This window comes from Vulpes vulpes, chromosome 9, assembly GCF_048418805.1.
Source record: "Vulpes vulpes isolate BD-2025 chromosome 9, VulVul3, whole genome shotgun sequence".
Lineage (NCBI taxonomy): Eukaryota > Metazoa > Chordata > Mammalia > Carnivora > Canidae > Vulpes > Vulpes vulpes.
The window spans coordinates 32,366,297-32,389,021 of NC_132788.1; the positions used below are offsets into that span (position 1 = coordinate 32,366,297).

Here is a 22,725-nt window from a genome sequence, read left to right on the forward strand (position 1 = left end):
GTGTGTGTCCCTGATGAATAAATAAAATCTTTAAAATAAATAAATACATAAAATGGAAATGAAGCAATAACTAAGGGAAGGGATATAAACAGATATTTCATCTATATTTCAATCTATTTATTGCTTCTGTTTATTGCTTCAGTATGTGTAGTCTTCTCTGCTTTCCTCAAACTCTTGGAACTTCAAATTCCAACACGACCACTTTGAGATATTTTTAATAACAAATATTTGCATCATCACCAGTTTTTTTCTCCCATGTTTTTAAAAACAGACTCCTTTTTTCTTTTAGGATTGATTGATTGATTGATTGATTTATAGGGTGTGAGCAGGGTGAAGGGTAGAGGGAGAGAGAGAAAGGGAGAGAAGCAAACTCCCCAGTGAGCGTGGAGCCTGAGGTGGGGCTCGAGCCCATGACCATGAGATCATGAACTGAACTGCAATCAAGAGCTGGAGGCCCAACTAACTGTGCCACTCAGGCATCTCCTCCACATTAAAAAAAAAAAAATTAAGATTTTATTTGACATACACAGAGAGACAGAGGAGAGAGAGAGAGAGAGAGAGAAAACACAAACCGGGGAGCAGCTGTAGGAGGGCAAGGGAGAAGCACGCTCCTGGTGGAGCAGGAAGCCTGACCCGTGGGTCTTGATCCCAGAACCCGGGGATCATGACCTGAGCCAAAGGCAGATGCTTAGCTGACTGAGCCACCCCGGTGCCCACGTGTGTGTGTGTGTATATACACATGTGTTTGTTTAATCACCATTCTCAGGTGTTTCTGTTGAGTCAAACCGTTACATTATGTTTAATAAAGTATGATATATTTTGACACATACGACTTTTATCATGTAGGTAGCATAGATTTTCAGCAAACCTTCAGTATTTGACTCTAAGGGAGAAAACTGATGTTTGAGGTAAAAAATAAACAAAATATAGAGATATCCTCCTTTAAAATAAAAATTAGCTAAGCGCCGCATCCCCAATTAAGGTATTAAATTACTGTGCCAAAGTCACACTTTTAGCATAGCTGATAAATAATAAACTTGTTGGGTCATTTATTTGATTCAGCATTAAGGAATTGTATCATCTCTTTTGATGCTAGGTAATGCCACTTTAGGAACTTTTGGACAAATCATGTAACCTTTTTTGGTTTTATTCCCATTATCAATAGAAAATGGGATTAAAGTTGATAATTACTTTTATACCCTCTAGCTATAAAATTTTATGGTTATGGAATGTGAAATTTGGGGAGCATTACTCATTTCCCCAAATTCTACACTAATATCAGTTTTGCTCTGCTCCTTTTATGCCTTGGTGAACTTTGGTCCCATATTTTAATGAACACTGTGACTTTTTTTGATAGCCCTGGGATCCAAATGAAAAAAGAATTATAAAAGGCAGTTGGGGAGAGAATAGCTCAGTGCAGAAATGGAAAGCTTCCTATTTGTTCCTGGTGCATCACAATGTCACATCCTTTAAATCTGTCTGTGTAAGCAAAATCCAGATGGTAAAGACAGAAGAGGACAGATTTTTGTGTCTCTTTATTTCTTTGGATCTGCTGGTCAGATGGGGTGAAGTTGGGAATGTTAGGTGGCAAAGTGTAGATATGAACACAAAATTAAAGTCCTTTTTGAAATTCTGGAAGATTATGTTGTTCTATTCAAACAGAAATGAAGCAGAATTTCCAAAAATTGCAATTACATGCAGTGATAAAGTTAAGCGCAAGATAGTTTTATTGATTAAAATTATGATAAACTAAGAGTCAAATGATACAATTAATGAAAAAGTTCTTTTTAATGAATAAAGATGTAAGAGTTATTCTCAGTATCAAATTTCCATTCAAGAGTGGAAAAGAAAGGAAGAAGCACAAGAGTAGTAAGATGGAAGGAGCAGAAAAGATATATGCTGCTGCTGTTCCTGCTGCTGCTCCTGCTCCTGCTGCTGCTCCTGCTGCTTCTCCTCCTGTTGCTCCTGCTGCTCCTCCTCCTGTTGCTCCTGCTGCTCCTCCTGCTGCTCCTCCTGCTGCTGCTCCTGCTGCTCCTGCTGCTGCTGCTTCTCCTGTTGCTCCTGCTGCTCCTCCTGCTCCTGCTGCTCCTCCTGCTCCTGCTACTACTCCTGCTGCTGTTCCTGCTGCTCCTGCTGCTCGTTCTGCTCCTGCTACTACTCCTGCTGTTCCTGCTGCTCCTGCTGCTCGTCCTGCTGCTGCTCCTGCTGCTCCTGCTCCTGCTGCTCCTCTTGCTGCTGCTGCTCCTCGTGCTGTTCCTGCTGCTCCTCGTGCTGCTCCTGCTGCTCCTGCTGCTCCTCCTCCTGCTCCTCATGCCGCTGCTGCTGCTTCTCCTGCTGCTGCTGCTCCTGCTGCTCCTCGTGCTGCTGCTGCTCCTCGTGCTGCTCCTCGTGCTGCTCCTCCTGCTGCTGCTCCTGCTGCTCCTGCTGCTGCTGCTTCTCCTGTTGCTCCTGCTGCTCCTCCTGCTCCTGCTGCTTCTCCTGCTCCTGCTACTACTCCTGCTGCTGTTCCTGCTGCTCCTGCTGCTCGTTCTGCTCCTGCTACTACTCCTGCTGTTCCTGCTGCTCCTGCTGCTCGTCCTGCTGCTGCTCCTGCTGCTCCTGCTCCTGCTGCCCCTCTTGCTGCTGCTGCTCCTCGTGCTGTTCCTGCTGCTCCTCGTGCTGCTCCTGCTGCTCCTGCTGCTCCTCCTCCTGCTCCTCATGCCGCTGCTGCTGCTTCTCCTGCTGCTGCTGCTCCTGCTGCTCCTCGTGCTGCTGCTGCTCCTCGTGCTGCTCCTGCGGCTGCTCCTCGTGCTGCTGCTGCTCCGCCTGCTGCTCCTGCTGCTCCTCCTTCTGCTCCTCGTGCTGCTCCTGCTCCTCGTGCTGCTCCTGCTGCTGCTGCTCCTGCTCCTGTTGCTCCTCCTGCTGCTCCTCGAGCTGCTGCTGCTGCTCCTGCTGCTCCAGCTGCTGCTCCTTCTGCTGCTGCTCTTGCTGCTGCTCCTACTGCTCCTCCTGCTGCTGCTCCTGCTCCTGCTGCTGCTCCTCCTCCTGCTACTGCTCCTGCTCCTGCTGCTCCTAGCGCTGCTGCTGCTCCTTGTGCTGCTCCTGCTGCTCCTCCTGCTGCTGCTCCTCGTGCTGCTGCTGCTGCTCCTCATGCTGCTGCTGCTGCTCCTGCTCCTCGTGCTGCTGCTGCTCCTCCTGCTGCTGCTCCTCGTGCTGCTCCTGCTGCTCCTCGTGCTGCTCCTCGTGCTGCCACTGCTCCTCCTGCTGCTCCTGTTGCTGCTGCTCCTGCTGCTCCTCGTGCTGCTGCTCCTACTGCTTCTCGTGCTGCTGCTGTTGCTCCTCCTGCTGCTCCTGCTCCTGCTGCTGCTCCTGCTGCTCCTCATGCTGCTGCTGCTCCTCGTGCTTCTCCTGCTGCTGCTGCTGCTGCTCGTCATGCTCCTGCTGCTCCTTCTGCTGCTGCTCCTCATGCTGCTATTGCTCCTCGTGCTGCTCCTGCTGCTCCTCGTACTGCTCCTGCTGCTCCTCGTGCTGCTCCTCCTGCTGCTCCTGTTGCTGCTGCTCCTGCTGCTCCTCGTGCTGCTGCTCCTACTGCTTCTCGTGCTGCTGCTGTTGCTCCTCCTGCTGCTCCTGCTCCTGCTGCTGCTCCTGCTGCTCCTGCTGCTCCTGCTGCTCCTCATGCTGCTCCTCATGCTGCTGCTGCTCCTTGTGCTTCTCCTGCTGCTCCTGCTGCTGCTCACGCTGCTGCTGCTGCTCCTCCGGCTGCTGCTGCTCCTGCTCCTGCTGCTCCTCGTGCTGCTCCTGCTGCTCCTGCTCCTGCTCCTGCTGCTCCTGCTGCTCCTGCTCCTGCTGCTCCTGCTCCTTCTCCTGCTGCTGCTCCTGCTCCTTCTCCTGCTGCTGCTGCTGCTCCTGCTCTTCTTGCTGCTGCTCCTGCTCCTGCTCCTGCTGCTCCTCCTGCTGCTGCTCCTGCTCCTGCTGCTCCTCGTGCTTTTCCTCGTGCTTCTCCTGCTCCTTCTCCTGCTGCTCCTGCTCCTTCTCCTGCTGCTGCTCCTGCTGCTCCTCTTGCTGCTGCTCCTGCTCCTGCTGCTCCTCGTGCTGCTCCTCGTGCTTCTCCTCGTGCTTCTCCTGCTACTCCTCCTGCTGCTGCTGCTCCTCTTGCTGCTGCTCCTGCTCCTGCTCCTGCTGCTCCTCCTACTGCTCCTGCTGCTGTTCCTCGTGCTGCTGCTCCTCCTCGTGCTGCTGCTTGTGCTCCTGCTGCTCCTGCTGCTGTTCCTCGTGCTGCTGCTGCTCCTGCTGCTCCTCCTGCTGATATTGCTGCTGCTGCTGCTCCTCCTGCTCCTGTTGTTCCTGCTGCTGTTGCTGCTCCTCTTGCTGCTGCTCCTGCTGCTACTCCTCCTGCTGCTGCTGCTCCTCTTGCTGCTGCTGCTCCTCTTGCTGCTGCTCCTGCTCCTGCTGCTCCTCCTGCAGCTCCTCCTGCTATTCCTCGTGCTGCTGCTGCTGCTCCTCCTGCTCCTGTTGTTCCTGCTGCTGTTGCTGCTCCTCTTGCTGCTGCTCCTGCTCCTGCTGCTCCTCCTGCAGCTCCTCCTGCTATTCCTCGTGCTGCTGCTGCTGCTCCTCCTGCTCCTGTTGTTCCTGCTGCTGTTGCTGCTCCTCTTGCTGCTGCTCCTGCTGCTGCTCCTGCTGCTACTCCTCCTGCTGCTGCTGCTCCTCTTGCTGCTGCTCCTCTTGCTGCTGCTCCTGCTCCTGCTGCTCCTCCTGCTGCTCCTCCTGCTGTTCCTCGTGCTGCTGCTGCTGCTCCTCGTGCTGCTGCTCGTGCTCCTGCTGCTCGTGCTCCTGCTGCTCCTGCTGCTCCTCCTGCTGATCCTGCTGCTGCTGCTCCTCTTGCTGTTGTTCCTGCTCCTCCTGCTCCTGCTGTTCCTGCTGCTGTTGCTGCTCCTCCTGCTCCTGCTGTTCCTGCTGCTGTTGCTGCTCCTCGTGCTGCTCCTGCTGCTCCTCCTGCTGGTGCTCCTGCTGCTCCTGCTGCTCCTCCTGCGGCTCCTCCTGCGGCTCCTCCTGCTGTTTCTCGTGCTGCTGCTGCTGTTGCTGCTGCTCGTGCTGCTGCTGCTGCTGCTCGTGCTGCTGCTGCTACTGCTGCTCGTGCTGCTGCTCCTCGTGCTGCTGCTCGTGCTCCTGCTCCTCCTGCTGCTCCTGCTGCTCCTCGTGCTGTTGCTCCTGCTGCTGCTCGTGCTCCTGCTGCTCGTGCTCCTGCTGCTCCTGCTCCTGCTGCTCCTGCTACTGCTCCTGCTCCTCCTGCTGCTGCTCCTGCTACTGCTCCTGCTGCTGCTTCTCCTCCTGCTGCTCCTCCTGCTGCTCCTCCTGCTCCTCCTCCTGCTGCTGCTGCTGCTGCTCCTGCTGCTCCTCGTGCTCCTGCTCCTGCTGCTCCTGCTTCTGCTCCTGCTGCTCCTGCTATTGCTCCTGCTGCTGCTGCTTCTCCTCCTGCTTCTCCTCCTGCTGCTCCTGCTGCTCTTGCTGCTGCTGCTTCTCCTCCTGCTGCTCCTGCTGCTCTTGCTGCTGCTGCTGCTCCTGCTGCTCCTCCGGCTGCTCCTCCTGCTCCTCCTGCTGCTGCTCCTGCTGCTGGACTAATTCAACAAAGAAAGAGTGGAAAAACTGATAACCAGCTGTTTCCTACTACGCAGAATGAAGATTCTGATAGGTAAGCTGATAGCAATATTTAAACAGTAGATAATTATTATTTTTCTATAAAACAAATTCTATTTGGAGCTAATGTTCATGATTAACACATTTTATATTTTTAGTAGAGATATCCACCCAGGGTGCTAAACAGAAAAAGGCAAAGACCGGTATGGTATCAACTTTTTTTGCAGGCATAGTGATAAATATTTAATTTAAAAAAATGTCGGTTAGCAAATGTGAGGAAGAAGTCATTCTTATACACTGTTTTTAGGTGAAAATTGTCAAATCCGTTGCACCTGAGTGGCTTAGTGGTTGAACATCTGCCTTTGGCTCAGGTTGTGATCTCGGGGTCGTGGGATCGAGTCCTGCATCAGGCTTCCCATGAGGAGCCTGCTTCTCCATCTGCCCATGTCTCTGCCTCACTCTGTGTCTCTCATGAATAAATAAATAAATAAATAAATAAATAAATAAATAAAAATCTTTAAAAGAGAGAGAGAGAGAAAGAAAATTGACAAATCCTTTCTGAAGGGTGATGTAGCAGTGCATTTGAAATCTCACATATGCTGTCCCTATATCCCAACGGCTTCATTGCCAGAGGTAGATCCTATAGGAGAACATGACTTGTGTGAACACTTAGACACACATATTCTAAGAACATTTATTATGTATTATTATATATATAAAATATGACAGGTATATTAAGAGTACTTACATAAACATGTTACGTATATATGTTAAGATTATTTATTACAGCATTCCCTTATCAAAAACTTGGAGGGAGTCTAACTATTCATCCATAAGGAAGTAAGTTTTCACACCTATAAAATAATGCAGTGTGTGACTATTTGAGAAAATGAATTTAGGTCTGCAGGGTTTTGATTGTTTAACAAAGTATATATATATAAATATATTTTTTTAATTTTATTTTTATTCATGAGAAACAGAGAGAGAGAGAGAGAGAGAGAGGCAGAGACACAGGCAGAGGGAGAAGCAGGCTCCATGCAGGGAGCCTGATGTGGGACTCGATCCTGGGACTCTAGGATCACACCCTGGGCTGGAGGCAGGCGCTAAACCGCTGAGCCACCCAGGGATCCCCTAAAGTATATTTAAAGTGTTTGGTTTCATGTCTTACAGAAACTTTAGAATACTTTTAATATCTGCTGAGTTGCAAAAGGAAGTTACCGGCTACACTGGCACTCTACTTTATTACCAACAAAACTGCTCATTATTAGGTTTTTGGTTTTGGTTCCCAATGCACGAGTGCTCAAATGTTGGACTCTCAAATTGATCTGAATATTATTACGAAGAGATTTCACATGGCAACTTGTCCCATATTCTGTATAAACATTTGATCCCTATGCTATAAACCAAGAGGTTGTTAATGCAATGTATCTTCTTTTTCAGGCAGTTTGCATACATGCTATTATTTTTCCTTTAAAAATGTTTTTAAGATTATTTATTTGAGAGAGATAGAGTGTGAGTGCAGGGAGCGGCAGAGGCAGAGGGGGAAGCGGGGAGCCTGAAGCGGGGCTTGATCCCGGGACTCCAGGATCATGACCTGAGCCGAAGGCTCAGGTCGCTTTTACCGACTGAGCCAACCAGGTGCCCCTTATTCTTCCTTTTTAAAGACCATATATTTCAACATGCACCACACCAAATTTTTCAATAGTGACTTCATATTATATAATCTACGAAAATTCACTTTCCATTAATTCTAAACACAGTGGATCTATTAAAACATAAGTCAGATTATGTCCTCCTCTGCTCAAGACCTAATGGCCTCCGATTCACTCAGAGTACATGCTCAAGTTCTTTCTAATACCTACAAGGCCTTATGTGACTTGTTCATCTCAGGTCCCTCCCTATCCTTTCCTCCCTCTGTCTCTCTGATTTGAACTACTTTCTATCCCTTTCCTTCTGTTCAGCCACACTTGAATTTCTCACTATTCTTACCCCCACCCTCATTATAAACACTTCAGGCATACCTCTGTACTTGCTATAAACTCTCTGTGGAGTGCTTTTCTCTCAGGTATCCTCATGGCTTACTCCTTGCTCCCTCTTCTTCTCCCTGGTTTTTGCTTCAAGGTCACTTTCTCAGCAAGGCCCTTCTTGGTTTATCCTGACTAGTATTTCGACCACCCCTTTTGCTACGACACATCGAAATTTGATTTCTCTGCTTTAGTTTTTCTCCTCTCATACTGTGTGGTTTGCCTAGGTAGTTTATTGTTACTATGTTTACTTTCCTCGTGAGTAGGATTTTTTTCTGTTCATGGCCGTGTCCTCAGTGCTTAGAGAACATTCTAGCGTATATAGTGCTATTCAATAAATGTTGGTTGAGTGAATGGAGTTTAACCCGTGTGTATTGTTTTTAACATAATACCAATTCTCACTTAAACAGAAAGAAAGGTTGGCATGGGTCCGTTCTGACCACTTAACCTGTCAGTTATCTGCATTTTGTGGATTATTTGGGCCTAATATTGTGGTTACTTGCTACTTATTCTTTTACTGGTATTTATGTTAGTTTTAACTATAGTAGAATGGAACAAAGGAAGAGCAAACTTCATTTATGTTACATCAAGGAAAATGAAATGTGGTGTTAAAATATTATAGGACTTTAAACATTTTTGCCAAAGGATATGAGCCCTCAATATCTGAAATATAAAGGTGAAGTTGGAATTTACTGCTTACTAATAAGAGGGAGCTATGCTGGCCACTTACAGTCTTTTCTGACAGAGTAGTCTTCACTTTCTATATACAGTTTCAGGAAAAGTGGAGTTTAAGACTTGGGAGACTTTCAGAGAATTAAATGGTTTGTCATCATCTGAAGCACCATGGTAATTTGGGTAAGACTGTTGTTGATTGGTTGGCACTCGAGGCATGCGTATTGGAGTGATTTTGTCCCACATTGGCTATACTTCAGGAGGGAGAAGCTGACATTGGTTGGCTGGTGAGTGGGGAAAGATGGCATTGATCATTGCAAACATTTAAAACTGTTTCTGATGGGTTCTCGTTACCATGGCTGCATTAGGATTCCCCCGCCAACATCACTTTGAGGTATCTTTAACCAGTTGTTTTCTATTTAAAAGTTGCTTCTATTAACTGTGTTCAAAATGAAAGCTATTTCATATCCATAATTACAGATTTACATCTGAAATTTGGGTCGAGAAAAATTGTTTAATAATTGCTTTCAGGAAGATCCATCTTTTTTGGATGTTTAATTTAACTAGAAGAGTTATATGGCAATTTTAAAACAGTAATTGCTGGTTTTGTTTTTGTTTTCAGTGCCCTAAAGTTACTCAGTTAATAATCTCCTGTGGGAAAATTCAGTCTTTTTGTAAATTTACATAGCTGTATGCTCATAATATTTTCTTGCATGCATTTAGTCCATGAAGAAATATATATAATTTTCTGTTGGTAAATCTAGCTTTTTGTATTAGAATTAGATACTAGGCTAAAAGTATGCACAAGTTACCAAAACATTTTCTTTTTCTTTGTCCCCTTAAAATTATTGTTAAAAATTTATTTGAGAGCGAGAGAGAGAGAGAAAAGAAAGAGAGAAAGAAAAGAAAAGAAAAGAAAAGAAAAGAAAAGAAAAGAAAGAAGGAAAAAAAGAAAAGAAAGAAAGGAGAGAGAGAGAGATGGAGAGAGGATCTCAAGCAGACCTGGGGGTGATTCCACAAACTTGAGATCATGACCTGAGCCAAAGCCAAGTCAGACACTTAACTGACTAAGCCCTTCCAGCTGTTCATTAAACTTCTCATTTTGTTTATGTAGTATATTCCTCATTTTATTGAATTAACTGTTTTTTTAAAGCTTTTATGCATTTATTTTAGCGAGAGAAAGAGTGTGTGAGCTAGGGGGGAGTAGCAGAGGGAGAGCGAAACTGTGCTGAGTGTAAGCCTGATGCAGGGCTCAATCTCATGACCCTGAGATCATAGCCTGAGATGAAATCAAGGGTCAGACACTTAATTGCCTGGCCCACCCAGGCACCCCTGAATTGGCTTTTTGTGTTTCCTGGCAGCTCCTTGAATTTCCTTAAGACTGAGATTTTGAAATCTTTCTTGGATAAATTACAGATCTCCACGTGTCTGAGATTGATTACTGGAAGATTATTGTAATCCTTTGTTGGTGTCATATTTCCTTGATTTTGTCATATCCTTTTGCATTGCTGTCTTTGCGTTTGAAGTAGCAGTCACCTCCTCCAGTCTTTAATGACTACCGCTCCCATGTGTCCAAACCTGATTGTTTTGCTCTGGTGGTGTGCTAGAACTTCTCTGCAGGAAAGCTGGTTTTCCACGAAGACTCTCTACCTCCATGGGTGATTATCTAAGTGTTTTCCAGGGGCTCCCAGATGGTGGCTGTGAGGGTGAGGGTGGCGCCAATTGATGGGCTTTTGCCGGGTCCACAGCTGGGAGTGTAGTGCGTATGCCTGTTACCTGATGCACGGGCAGATGAGACTTTTCCTCGGTCCCTTGGTGTATGGCCAATGGTCCCCTTGATTCCACAGGTCCTACACAGGCAGTTTTGTCCCCACAAATGACATTGTATCATAATTGTATATGTGTATTTCCTTGCATATGGTTGCATTTCATAACTGTTCTGTGAATTAATAAATGAATTCAGAGGGGTAACAGATGTTTACAAAAATTGTTTTTTTTTTATTCCTTACCAGTAAAATTATTAGAAAATATTGGCTTTCTAATGCATATTTTAACTGGATTTTTTTTTTTAAGTAATGATCCTGGTTTGTCTATCATGGAAATAAAGAAAGATAAAAATGTAAAGTGGACATCAAAAGCATCTATGATTACACCAGGCTTTGAGAAGGCCGATTCCCTAACTGGTAGTCTACTGCGAGTGAGTAATGACAACAATCTAAGTGAAATGGATCAGGATGAAAGAAGGTAAAATCTATAAATTCTTTATTTCCTTCTGAGGGAATGTTAGTAGCTATGATTATTGTTATGTAAGTAAAACACTGTAATATAGTGCCGTACAGGCTGAGGGAAGAAATACTCAAGTATATCAAAAACACCACTTGAAAGGTTAGGATGAGGAGGAGTGACTTTTTTTTAAGATTTCATTTATTTATTCATGAGAGACACAGAGAGAGAGGCAGAGACATAGGCAGAGGGAGAAGCAGGTTCCCTGTGGGGAGCCCAAAGCAGAACTCAATCCCAGGACCCCCAGATCAGGATATGAGTTTTGTGGTAAGAGGTTGTTTATTTAGAATTGGTTCCACCATGCAGTATTCTCATATAATTGAATATGCAGATACTATCCTTCATCAATTGAAAAAATATATATATATAATAGTAAATATACAGACACATAGGCGATTCTGAATAGAAGTAATCATTCCTTGTTAGGTTAAGGTATTCAGAACCTTTGACAGTATCATGAATAGCTATGATTTTGTGAGGGGCTTTGGAGTATCTGATTATATTAACTTAATATTTGTTTAGGTTCTGGGGAAAGGGGAATGGTTTTGTTTATTTACAATATGTTTATTTACAATTGAAAAACTATTCATCTATCATAGATTATTACTTTTGGATTATAAAGTTCTAAATTACAAGAGCCACGGTTACTGTACCAGCAGCGTCATTGACACATATTGTGTGCTTAATGAGTAATTGTTGAATCCATGAATAAACATTTGAATGAGTAAAGGAAGGCCCATTAATGAACTTCTTTAGAAGAATTAAATCTTTATAGTTTATTGAAAGTAGATTTTCAATACTGCCTAGGTATGAAGTGTTTTAATTAAAAAAAAAAAAAGTGTGTGGGATGCCAGGGTGGCACAGCAGTTGAGTGTCTTGCCTTGGGCTCAGGGTGTGATCCTGGGGTCCCGCATCAGGCTCCTTGTGGGGGAGCCTGTTTCTCCCTCTGCATGTGTCTCTGCCTGTCTCTCTCTGTGTGTCTCTCTAGTGAATAAATAAATAAAATCTTTTTTAAAAAATTAAAAATTAAAAATGTATGTAAGATTCAGAAATTATTTCTAGAATAATTATAGCTAGAAATGGAATAATACTATAGATTCAATTGCTATCACATTACTTAGAAATACTTAACTTACTTTTACCACATATTGTAAAACACATGTTGGGAAGGGACATTTCCTGGACTTGAGTTCTGGGTGGTCTGCTCCTGCCAGCTGTATGGGCTTGGGGAAGTTCCTTAGAATTTCTGTGCCTCATTAGCTTCCTGTGCAAAATACGCAGTATAATAGCCTACTTCATACGGTTTGTGTAAGGCCTAAAAGCCCTTTAGGATATGTAAACTGTCCCAAATAATGCATAGTAGTTGCACAGTAAAACCTCAAAACACTAATATCATGATTATTTAAAAAGGGCTTGTGTCATAAAAAAAACTTAGTTTGCACTTTCCAAATTGATTTAGTGAAAACTTGTTTTTATTGAAAATGACAACAAAAAATGTATATTTACCCCTATCAAATAATGTAAGTAACATTATGATTTTCCTTTACTTTTGCAATTTTGATCTAAATTTAATACTTTGTTAATATTACTATTAATATTGCTTACATATGCTCTAAATATTCTTTGTATTTTAAGTATTTAATATTTTCCTGAAAAGAATCCTTTCTCTTTTTAGACCTGCAAAGAAAACATCTAAGGAAAAGAACGAGGTAGACAAACAAACAAAATATATAATTCTATTTCATTTATGATATATTTATTATATTATTTTGATATTTCATATTTATCAGAAATATTATTCCATGGTAAAAAAAAATTACTTTATGAAACGCACAGTGAAAAAATGAAAATTTTCCTTTGTTGTATAGACATCTGCTGTGAAAAACTTATTCAGAAACACTAATTATTGATAAAGGTATTTTTGATAAAAATCAGTTCTTTTAAAAAGTACCTATGTTTTTGCTTTTATAAAAAGATGGATATTTATCATCTCTCTACGCTTAGTATGTTTTATAAATATTTGGATGACATTTTGAAATAGTATTATTTATTTGTAGGTCAAAAAGCAAGTGAATTCTGTGGAACACCTTGATGACTTAACTCAGTCATCTGAAGCAGCTTCAGAGCATTGCAAGTTGCAATACTCCAATTATAAGAGTTCCCTGTTGCCCATTGGACAACTTGGCATGGATTGTAAAGGTAGGGCCGTCGTATAAATATAAAGCCTTTTTCTGTATATATGATTGTAGTAATATGTGCACATCTCGTCTAGCGGGGCGCCACACAACACTGATGTGTTATAGAGCTACTCATCTCAGAAATATGTTTTATATTAAAATAGAGAACTATTGAATCCTCTCAGCCAAAGAACTATAATTTCCATTGTGGTTGTCTACGTGGGAATGGCACACTTGATGTGTTTGTGAACTCTGCTTCTCTTCTGTGCCTTCACCCAAGGTCAGGTTACCATTATTTTTCTCCTAGATTACTGAACTAACTTCAGGACTGTTTTCCCTGCCATTCCACTTCTTGGGATCTTGGTCTACACTGCAACCATAATTACTATACATTTTTAAAAGTTTACATCTCATCACATTACCCCCTTGCTTAAAGCTTAGCTATTACTTCTTAATGCTATGAGGTGAAAGACCATAGTCCACAGGCTTCATCTTGTATGGTTTCATATCCATCCTTCCATCCATGTCTCAGCCACTGTCTTAGATGTTTTTTCATATAATAGAGGCTTTCTTTCTCCAACAGCTTTAGTTAGGTAAACTGCACATGTATGAAGTGTACAATTTGATAGTTTTTTCATATATATACACATATGAAAGCATAACTGTAATTTAGACAGTTAACATATCCATCACTCTTAAGTTTCCTGTCTCTTCATATTGCCTTATTATGAAACTGCCAAATTGTTTTCTAAAATAATTGTACTATTTTCTAAACCCACCAGCAGTGTATGAGGGTTTCTAACTCCTCCATATATATTTGTGAGTACTTAGTATTATCAGTTTTTTAATCATAGCCATTGATGGGTATTTAATATAAACACACACACACGCATGTATGTGTATAAATATATACATTTATGGTTGTAATACACATTTCCCTAATAACTGATAATGTTGAGCTTATTTAACATCTGTATATCTTCATTGAGCTGCCAAAATTTTTGTCATTTAAAAAATTAGGTTTATTATTTGTCGAGGGTTGATAAATCTTTGTTTTTGTTTTTGATATCTTCTTATTATTTTTTAAATTGGAGTTCAATTTGCCAACAGGTAGCATAACACCCAGCGCTCATCCCATCAAGTGCCCCCCTCAGTGCCCATCACCCAGTCACCCCAACACCTCGCCCACCTCCCTTTCCACCACCCCTTGTTCGTTTCCCAGAGTTAGGAGTCTCTCATATTCTGTCACCCTCCCTGATATTTTCACTCATTTTTTCTCCTTTCCACTTTATTCCCTTTCACTATTTTTTATATTCCCCAAATGAATGAGACCATATAATGTTTGTCCTTCTCCGATTGACTTACTTCACTCAGCATAATACACTGCAGTTCCATCCATGTCGAAGTAAATGGTCAGTATTTCTCGTTTCTAACGGCTGAGTAATATTCCATTGTATACATAGACCACATCTTCTTTATCCTTTCGTCTCTCGAAGGACACCGAGGCTCCTTCCACAGTTTGGCTACTGTAGACATTGCTGCTATAAACATCGGGGTGCAGGTGTCCCGGCGTTTCACTGCATCTGTATCTTTGGCTAAATCCCCTGCAGTGCAATTGCTGGGTCATAGGGCAGTTCTCTTGTTAACTCTTTGAGGAATCTTCACACAGTTCTCCAGAGTGGCTGTGCCAGTTCACATTGCCACCAAGAGTGCAGGAAGGTTCCCCTTTCTCCGCATCCGCTCCAACATTTGTTGTTTCCTGTCTTGTTAATTTTCCCCATTCTCACTGGTGGGTTTTGGTTTGTTTTTCCCTGATGGCCAGTGATGCGGAGCATTTTCTCATGTGCTTGTTGCCATGTCTATGTCTTCCTCTGTGAGATTTCTCTTCATGTCTTTTGCCCATTTCATGATTGGATTGTTTGTTTCTTTGCTGTTGATTTTAAAGAGTTCTTTATAGATCTTGGATACTAGCCCTTTATCTGATAGGTCGTTTGCCAATGTCTTCTCCATTCTGGAAGCTGTCTTTTAGTATTGTTGACTGTTTCTTTTGCTGTGCAGAAGCTTCTTATCTTGATGAAGTCCCAATAATTCATTTTTGCTTTGGTTTCTCTTGCCTGTGGATGTATCTTGCAAGAAGTTGCTGTGGCCAAATTCGAAAAGGGTGTTCTCTGTGTTCTCCTCTAGGATTTTGATGGACTCCTGTCTCACATTTAGAACTTTCATCCATTTTGAGTTTTTCTTTGTGTATAGTTTAAGAGAATGGTCTAGTTTCATTCTTCTGCACGTGACTGTCCAGTTTTCCCAGCACCATTTATTGAAGTGTATCGACTGTCTTTCTTCCAGTGGATAGTCTTTCCTGCTTTGTCGAATATTACTTGACTATAGAGTTGTCGAATATAACTTGACCATAGAGTCGAGGGCCCATTTCTGGATTCTCTATTCTTTTTCATTGACCTCTGTGTCTGTTTTTTTGCCAGTACCACACTGTCCTGCTGGTCACAGCTTTGGTGGTAACAACCTGAAATCTGGCACTTTGATGCCCCCAGCTCTGGTTTTCTTTTTTAAAATTCCCCTGGCTATTTGGCGTCTTTTCTGATTCCACACAAGTCTTCCGATGATTTGTTCCAACTCTCTGAAGAAAGTCCATGGTATTTTGATAGGGATTGCATTAAATGTATAAGTTGCCCTGGGTACCATTGACATTTTCCCAAAATTAATTCTTCCAATCCATGAGCATGGAATATTTTTCCATCTCTTTGCGTCTTCCTCAATTTCTTTCAGAAGTGTTCTGTACTTCTGAGCGTATAGATCCTTTACCTCTTTGGTTAGGTTTATTCCTAGGTATCTCATGGTTTCGTGTGTAATTGTCGATTGGATTGACTCCTTAATTTCTTTTTCTTGAGTCTCATTGTTAGTGTATAGAAATGCCCCTGATTTCTGGGCATTGATTTTGTATTCTGCCACACTGCCGAATTGCTGTATGAGTTCTAGCAATCTTGGGGTGAGTCTTTTGGGTTTTCTATGTACCGTATCATGTGAACCGCAAAGAGGGAGTGTTTGACTTCTTCTTTGTCAGTGTGAATGCCTTTTATTTCTTTTTGTTGTCTGATTGCTGAGGCTAGGACTTCTAGTACTATGTTGAATAGCAGTGGTGAGAGTGGACATCCCTGTCTTGTTCCTGATTTTAGGGGAAAGGCTCCCAGTGTTTCCCCATTGAGAATCATATTTGCTGTGGGATTTTCATAGATGGCTTTTAAGATGCTGCGGAATGTCCCCTCTATCCCTACACCCTGAAGAGGTTTGATCAGGAATGGATGCTGTAGTTTGTCAAATGCTTTCTCTGGCTCTATTGAGAGGGTCATATGGTTCTTGCTTTTTCTCTTCTTGATATGATCTATAACATTGATTGCTTTACAAGTGTTGAACCAGCCTTGCATCCCGGGGATAAATTCCACTGGGTCATGGTGAATCATCTTCTTAATGTATTGTTGGATCCTATTGGCTACTATCTTGTTGAGCATTTTTGCATCTGTGTTCATCAGGGTTATTCTCTCTACCTCTCGTTTTTGGCGGGGTCTTGGGTTTTGGAATTAAGGGGATGCTGGCCTCATAGAATAAGTTTGGAAGTACTCCGTTTCTATCTTTTGGAGCAGCTTTAGTAGAGTAGGTGTTGTTTCTTCTACAAACATTTGATAGAATTCCCCTGGGAAGCCATCTGGCCCTGGACTTTTGTGTCTTGGGAGGTTTTGGATGATATCTTCAATTTCCTCCCTGGTGGTTGGCCTTTTTGGACTTTCTATTTCTTCCTGTTCCAGTTTTGCTAGTTTGTCGTTTTCCAGAAATGAGTCCATTTCTTCTTGATTGCCTAATTTATTGGCGTATAGCTGCTCATACTAAGTTTTTAAAATCGTTTGTATTTCCTTGGTATTGGTGGTGATCTCTCCATTTTCATTTATGACTAATTTGAGTCTTTTCTCTTTTGTTTTTAATAAGGCTGGCTAATGGTTCATCTTTCAAAGAACCAACTGCTGGTTTTGTTGATCTGTTTCACAGTTCTTCTACTGTCTATATCATTGAGTTCTGCTCAAATCTTTATTAATTGTCTTTTTCTGCTGGGTGTAGGTTTTATTTGCTGTTCTTTCTCCAGCAACTTTAGGTGCAAGATTAGCTTTTACATATGAGTTCTTTCCAGTTTTTTGAGGGATGCTTATATTGCTTATATATTTCCCCCTCAGGACTGTTATTGCTGTATCCCAAGATTTTGAACAATTGTATCTTCATTCTCATTAGTTTCCGTGACTCTGTTTAATTCTTCTCTAATTTCCTGGTTGACCTTTTCATCTTTTACCAGGATGGTATTTAATCTCCACATGTTTCAATTTCTTCCAGTATTCTTCTTGTGATTTAGTCCTGTTTCACAGCATTATGGCCTGAAAATATGCTGGGGACAATCTCAAATTTTTGTTATTGGTTGAGACCTGATTTGTGAGCCAGTACGTGTTCTCTTCTGGAGAAAGTTCCTTGTGCACTTGAGAAGAACGTGCATTCAGTTGCATTTGGCTGTAAAGTTCTATAAATATCCGTGAAATCCATCTGGTGCAGTGCATCATTTAAAGCTCTTGTTTCTTTGGAGATATTGGGCTTAGAAGATGTGTCACTTACAGAAAGTGACATGTTAAAATCTCCCAGTTTTAGTGTACTATTATCTAAGTATGTCTTAATTTTGGTTATTAATTGATGTACTTGGAGCTCCCGCATCCGGGGCATAAATATTCATGATTGTTAGGTCCTCTTGATCTCTTACTATAGTCTTTGGGATAAACTTTAATTTAGCTGATATAAGGATGGCTACCCCTGCTTTCTTTTGAGGACCATTTGAATGGTACATGGTTCTCCAACCTTTTATTTTCAGGCTGTAGGTGTACTTATGTCTAAAATGAGTCTCTTGTAGACAGCAAATAGATGGGTCTTGCTCTTTTTATCCAGTCTGAAACACTGCACCTTTTGATGGGGTCATTAAGCCCATTCACGTTCAGATTTACTCTTGAAAGATACGAATTTAGTGCCATCATGATACCTATTCAGTCCCTGTTTTTGTGGACTGTTGCCTTGGACTTCCTCTTTCTTTTACAGAGTCCCCCTTCATATTTCTTGCAGACCTAGTTTGGTGGTCACATGTTCTTTCAGTTTCTGCCTATCTTGGAAGCTGCTTATCTCTCCTTCTATTGTGAACGAGAGCCTTGCTGGATAAAGTATCCTTGGCTGCAGGTTCTTCTCATTTAGGACCCTGACTATATCCTGCAAGCCCTTTCTGGCCTGCTAGGTCTCTGTGGAGAGGTCTGCTGTTATCCTAATACTTCTCCCCATGAAGGTTTGAAATCTCTTTTCTCTTGCTGCTTTAAGGATCTTTTCTTTACCTTTGGAATTTGCAAGTTTCACTATTAAATGTCGAGGTGTTGAGTGGTTTTTATTGATTTCAGGGGGCGATCTGTCTATCTCCTGGATCTGAATGACTGTTTCCTTTCCCACGTTAGAGAAGTTCTCAGCTATGATTTGTTCAAATACGCTTTCTGTCTCCTTTGGCGCCCTCTGGAACCCCAACTAAACGTAGATTTTCCCTTATGAGTCTGTCATTTGTTTCCCTTAACCTTTCCTCATGATATTTTAATTGTTTTTCTCTTGTTTCCTCAGCTTCCTTCCTTGCCATCAACTTGTCTTGTATGTCACTCACTGGTTATATGTTACTCTTCTACCTCGTTAACCCTCATCATTAGGACGTCCAGTTTGCATTGCATTTCATTTAATTGATTTTTAATTTCTGCCTGATGAGATCTAAATTCTGTAGTCATGAAGTCTCTTGAGTCCTTTATGCTTTTTTTCTAGAGCCACCAGTAGCTCTGTAATTGTGTTTCTGAATTGGCTTTCTGACATTGAATTGTAATCCAAATTTTGTAACTCTGTGGAGAGAGGACCGTTTCTGATTCTTTCTTTTGAGGTGAGTTTTTCCTTCTAGTCATTTTGCTCAATGCGGCGTGGCCAAAAACAAGTTGTATTGGAAAAAGTAGAAAAAGAGAGAAAGAAGCGGGGGGGGGACAAACCGAAAACAAAAAACAAGAGGGAGTATCCTCTGATTCTATATACTGTAAATCCCTCCACTTCCCCTGGAACTTTCCAGCGCTGCTTGGTCAGTGACTTGCTTTTCCCCTGTCCTTCCAGCTGGTCTTCTGGGGGAGGGGCCTGCTGTGGTGATTCGCAGGTTTGTGCACCTGGAGGAGCTGCCTAGCCCTTTGCCAGGTGCAGGGCTCAGTGCAAGCTGTTTATCCTGTGAAGCTCCTGCTCAGTCCCAGGTACAAGGTGACAGCAGGAGGAGCAACAACAGTGGCGGCAGCCAGCTCTCCATCTCTGGAGTCAGCTCCCGCAGTAACTACCGCAGCTCCCAGTCCCCAGGGACCTGGATGGTCCGGGGGCAGGGGGTGTTGATCTGCACAGCTCGGGGCCACCTGGCAGCAGGAGCGTCCTTGCTGCCCTGTGTCCTCCCAGCCTCCACCTGTCCCGGGGGGAGCGCCGGATCCTGGGCTGTGTCCCTGGCACCCTGGGCTCTGGGGCCTGCACCGCTGGAATCACACTCCCAGGGCCACACAGTGGCCGCCACCTGAGCTGCTCCCGGGGCCCCGCTGGGAGCGGCGTCCAGCCCTTTAGAGAGCTCGGCCTGCAGTGTGTGGACGGCTCTCCCCCAGAGTTTAGTTGCTCTTTTAGTGTCCCTGGGAGCCCGAGGGCATCTGTACCCCTCCTGGGAATCTGCCCTAGTTCCCTGTGAGCACCTTTCCTTCCAGGAAGATTGGTAAAGTTTCTGCTTCTCCAGGATTGGGCTTTCCTGTCCTGGGGGCACTAGCTGCGTGGCCTTTGCCTGGCTCCTCGCGGGGGCTCCTCCCCCTTGGATGCTTTTTTATTTCTTTGTTTTTCCATCTTCCTACCTTGATAGAAGTGTGAACTCTTCTCACTGTAGCATTCCAGCTGTTCTCTCTCTAAATCTCAGGCCAAATTCATAGGTTTTCAGGATGATTTGAAAGTTATCTAGATAAGTTGGTGGGGACTGGTGACTTGGGGACCCTACTCTTCTGCCATCTTGCCCTCCCTCCTTCTTTTTTTGATATATACCTCAGTGCTATAAATGGTGAGATGAGTGTTACTCTAGGAGGATTCCAGACATTTTTAACATTTTATGTTTTTATTTTCATTCAGTACGTGATACTTTGTAATTTCTTTTTTCATGACTTCTTTATTCCAAGGGTTGTTTAAAGATTTTATGTATTTGAGAGAGAGAGAGAGAGAGAGAGAGAGAGAGAGAGCATAGGCGAAGGGAGGTCCAGAAGGGTAAGCGTCCTTCCCTCTGAGTGGGAAGCCCAACATGGGGCTCAATCCCAGGACCCTGAGATCATGACCTGAGCTAAAGGCAGACACTTAGTCAATTGAGCCACCTAGGACCCCCACCCCAGGGGTTATTTAGATGTGCATTATTAATTAGTTTGCAAGTATTTGAGTATTTTCCAGAGGTAGGTTTGTTCTTCATTTCTAATTTGATCACTTTGTGGTCACAGAACACTCTTTCATGAGTTCAATCCTTTTGACTTAACTCCTTTTATTAAGGTTTATTTTATGATCCAGAATATAATCTCTTTTGGTAAATGCTCCATGGATACTTGAGAAAGGTGGTGGTGGTCAAGTCTTCTATATCCTTTTTTTTTTTTTTTTTAATTTTTTTTTTTAATTTATTTATGATAGTCACAGAGAGAGAGAGAGAGGCAGAGACACAGGCGGAGGGAGAAGCAGGCTCCATGCACCGGGAGCCTGATATGGGATTCGATCCCGGGTCTCCAGGATCGCGCCCTGGGCCAAAGGCAGGTGCCAAACCACTGCGCCACCCAGGGATCCCAAGTCTTCTATATCCTTGATGATTTTCTGCCTATTGAAATCTCAGACTAAAATTGTGAATTTGCCTGTCTCTTTGCAGTTCTGTTGATTTTTGCCTTATGTATTTTGATCTTATTAATAGATTCATAAGCATTTAGGTTTGTTATGCTTATTTATCGACCCTTTCATCATTAACAAATGACCTTATACATTACTGAGAATATATATTGCTTTGAAATCTATTTTGCCTGGTATTAATATTGCTACTACTCAAGCTCAGCCTTCTTTTAATTGAGACTTTTACACCATTTTCTTTCTTTCTTTCTTTTATTTTTTGATAATTTTCATTTACTCTGATTATTGATATAGTTGATATAAATCTCTCATCCTGTTTGCTTTCCATTTGACCTGCTTTGTTCCCATTTTCTTTGCTTTCTGCTTTCTTTTAGATTAATCAACTAATTTTTACAAGTTAGGTTAATTTATATATATATAAACATTCACATATAGTGTATGTATGTGCTTTGCTTATTACTATAACTCTTAAGTTTTGCTATTTTAGTGATTGCTTTAGGGTTTAAAGCATATGACTCAAACATCACAGTCCACCTTCTTGTAGTGATATACCACATCATATGTAGTTAAAGAAAATTACAATAGGGAACACGTGAGTAGCTTAGTGGTTGGGAGTTACCTTTGGCTCAGGGTGTGATCCCAGGGTCCCTGTATCGAGTCCCGCATCAGGCTATCTCAGGGAACCTGCTTCTCCCTCTGCCTGTGTCTCTGCCTCTCTCTCTCCGTGTGTCTCATGAATAAATAAATAAATAAAATCTTTTTTTTTAAAATTACAATAGTTTATTTCCATTTCTTCTCTCCTAGCCAGATCCTCTGTGGGTGTGTGGGATTATAGTTTTCATTAAGTTTAGAAAGGTTTCGGTCGTGTTTTCTTTTCTTTTTAAAACATTTTAAAGTTCTATTGATAATAAGATTTTATTCATTTATTTGAGAGAGAGAGCATGAGCAGGGAGAGAGGCAGAGGGAGAGGGAGAAGCCGACTCCCTACTAAGCAGGGATCCCACCATGTGGCTTGATCCCAGGATGCCAAGATCATGACCTTAGCCGAAGGCAGACACCCACTGACTGAGCCACCCAGGCGCCTGGTAAAATATCTTTACGTTGAAGTTACTCAATATTTATTTAATGTATGAATGAGTGAATGTGAACATGCTCAGTCCTTTATATGCAAAAAGTACTCATATTATTTTATTTTGCCTTTTTAAAGAACAAATTTGTGAGAGAGCAGGAGCAGGAGATGGGGAGAGGAACAGAGAGGGAGGGAACGAAGGGGTAAAGAAACTTAGGCAGACTCTGCTGAGTGCAGCACCCAGTGCCAGGTTCAATCCCACAACTGTGAGATCATGACCTCAGCCAAAACCAATAGCTGGATGCTTTACCAAATGACCCACCCTGATGTCTCCTGTATTTTATTTCTGTTTTTGTTTTTCCTCTGGTGTAGATTCTGATAGCATATTGACAACCCAGGATGCAATTTTTAAATACAAAAGATTAATAGAATTAAAAACAAAGGACTATGAACAACTTCTAAGAAAAATTTTAAAAATGGAATATAAGGTCAATGGATTACAAATGGAACTATCAGAAGCAAAAGAAATGAAATCTCAGTTAGAGCATCAAAAAGTGGAATGGGAACGAGAACTCTACAGTTTAAGGTATGACATCTTGGATTTAAGGAAATATTTCAGCTATTTACTTTTTTTTTTTTTTTAATAGACTCCTCACTCAGCATGGGGCTTGAACTCACAGCTATGAGATCAAGAGTCACATGCTCTATCAACTGAGCCGGCCAGGAACCCCTTGAAATACTTACTTTTATACTACAGATGTGTAGGAGAAGTTTTGTAATTGCTAATTTGCCTTCTGGGATTTTATAGGGAAGAAAACTCCTTTAGAAATGTGAAGTATCAAAAGACGAATGGGTAAAGAAGCAGTGGTCTATGTATACAATGGAATATTGCTCAGCCATT

The 22,725-nt window shown here is 42.6% G+C and overlaps 1 protein-coding gene across 1 annotated transcript in view; it reads left to right on the forward strand.

Annotated features, from left to right (window-relative positions):
- Positions 1–22,725, forward strand: part of LOC112912623 (uncharacterized) — a 156,843-nt gene that overhangs the window by 81,832 nt on the left and 52,286 nt on the right. Inside the window, exons 25-29 of the mRNA XM_072722109.1 lie at positions 1,839–5,668; positions 10,383–10,553; positions 12,268–12,301; positions 12,650–12,791; positions 22,197–22,410. Coding sequence (XP_072578210.1) covers positions 1,839–5,668; positions 10,383–10,553; positions 12,268–12,301; positions 12,650–12,791; positions 22,197–22,410 — 4,391 coding nt within the window. The remainder of the gene's footprint in view (positions 1–1,838; positions 5,669–10,382; positions 10,554–12,267; positions 12,302–12,649; positions 12,792–22,196; positions 22,411–22,725) is intronic.